General features: G+C 36.4%; 1 protein-coding gene across 1 annotated transcript; it reads left to right on the forward strand.

The window, feature by feature from the left end:
* On the forward strand, positions 1-1724 carry LOC116292914 (uncharacterized). The gene is made up of 4 exons (XM_089035917.1): positions 1-170; positions 272-649; positions 1103-1378; positions 1569-1724. Exons 1-3 carry the CDS (start codon positions 98-100, stop codon positions 1150-1152), a joined length of 501 nt encoding a protein of 166 aa, XP_088892043.1. The 5' UTR covers positions 1-97; the 3' UTR covers positions 1153-1378; positions 1569-1724.
* Positions 1725-1938: the final 214 nt, after the last annotated feature.

Genomic DNA, 1938 nt, shown 5'->3' on the forward strand with positions numbered 1-1938 from the left:
GAAAGTGAAAAAAAAATTTTTATCTGCTTGCACTTTCTAACTTTGAGTTCTTATGAAGTTACAAATATCTTTGTAAGGCTGGCCATAACTCTGGAACATGAGGTTCTCGACTCGACATCAGCTTTTCTATTATGTAATCCTTTTGATAATAATTGGAAATTATGTCAAAGGTATTGAACTATTTGAAATTTATATAATATTTCCTATTGTACATTGTGCTTTTATTAGTAGCTATTACAAATACTGAGATGTGGTTTTTTTCTTTGAATAGGTAAAACTCGAATCATTCAAGCTCCACCAAATCCTCTGTACGTTGTCAGTGGTGGGACAGCCAGGTTTGTTTGGGATTACACCGTAGACCACAGGAAGGAAGAATTTCAGTTCAATTCCCCAACATGGAATTATTACAATGCTAATGGAACACCTGTTGTAATTGGATGTGATCATGTCTTAAGAGACTGGAAATGGACAATCATTAATGAGACGTGTCCTGCCAGACTTTTATACCCTACCACTCGGGTCAGCAGAGAGTCCAATGCTACCCTGGTTATCTCTAATGTCACTACTGCTGATAGTGGAATATACGGGATGGATTTGTTATTGAAGACTTCACCCCCAATAGCAAGTGAAATTCAGCTTTTTGTTACAAGTAAGTCTTTTAGACCTTGAAAAAACAACTTGCTTGAATATTTAAAAATTTTAGAATTCTGAGAAAAATTTGGTGTTTTACTTAGATTTGGTTTGGAAATAAAATGTCAGTGTGAAACCAAATGAAAGCGCTGACATCATTTGAAAACGGGCTTCTGTTGAAAAAGAAAACAACTAAAAAACTAAAAATCGCCATCATTTTTTTACGCAATAACCGTTACAGAGCTAACCTTTGTGGATATGCTTGCTAGTTACGGCTAAGTTTTTCTGCCACCAATCAGACAGTATCCACTTTACTCTTTGTCTCTACTATTGTAAGCGTACATAGAGTGGAAAGAAGTTGAAGCAAGTGAATCAGATCAAGACTAACTAGGTTATTCTATGCTCTCTAATAAGGTAACAACTTAAAGAGCAGTCGGACACTCATTTTATGTGTATAATTTGTTCATAACAGCGCGGCCACAATTCACCAGCCAATTTCAAGCAAACAATATAGTGCTATAGGGAAAAGATCTGCATATCAGTTGTTCTGCAATTGGAAATACAACTCCAAACATCACTTGGGTATTACTGAAAGGCCAAGCCAAGGAAATAAAAAGCCATGGAGTAGGTTTCGCTGACCTCGTTATCCAGAACATCACAAGGCATCAAAATGGGACGTACCAGTGCCAGGCAACCAATAATCCTAATGAGTATCCCGTGGAAACTCAAACACAAGTCACTGTACGGTGTAAGTATTCAAAGTATTTAATTGTCGAATAATAAAATATTTGTTTCAATCCTGCCAATGTTATCATGATTGATTCCAATTCCTGCACCTGAGCTATGAAACGAATAGCTTTTCAAAAATTATGTTTCATATTTTTATGTCTTATTTCATTTTATCTTAATTTTTTCACTTGCTATGTCCTTTGTCGTAGACATACCTAATATAACGTTCCTAAACTGGACTGTCGACGAAAAGACCATCCTACTTTGCCAAGCAAGTGGACACCCACGCCCCTTATTCAAGTGGTATCATGCTGATGGAACGCAAGTTGAATCTGGTGTCACAGAAATAACAGGCGTCAGCGCAATGGTTCTCAAAATACCAGACAGCAACTCTGGTTTATATGGAATGTACAAGTGTAACGCAACAAATGAAGTGGGCTGGAAAGTGGGTTACCTCAACATTACTGAAATAAGTACGTAAGGGAACAATTGATTCATCTACGGTATTGGTAGCAAGCATAGATATATCTACATCATCTTTATTATAAAACAAATAGATTTAGTAATGTCTGTGTATTT

This window comes from Actinia tenebrosa, unplaced genomic scaffold (assembly GCF_029948245.1).
Source record: "Actinia tenebrosa isolate PJP-AT-01 unplaced genomic scaffold, QUT_ActTen_1.0 PGA_scaffold0__85_contigs__length_37466705, whole genome shotgun sequence".
Taxonomy (NCBI): Eukaryota; Metazoa; Cnidaria; class Anthozoa; order Actiniaria; family Actiniidae; genus Actinia; species Actinia tenebrosa.

What these genes read in the sequence shown, in the direction of transcription:
- LOC116292914 (XM_089035917.1), top strand. Translation starts at nt 98, where the DNA reads ATGAGGTTCTCGACTCGACATCAGCTTTTCTATTATGTAATCCTTTTG. An exon ending in AATTGGAAATTATGTCAAAG is followed by an intron (nt 171 to 271) that starts GTATTGAACTAT and finishes TTCTTTGAATAG; the next exon opens with GTAAAACTCGAATCATTCAA. An exon ending in AATTCAGCTTTTTGTTACAA is followed by an intron (nt 650 to 1,102) that starts GTAAGTCTTTTA and finishes TGTTCATAACAG; the next exon opens with CGCGGCCACAATTCACCAGC.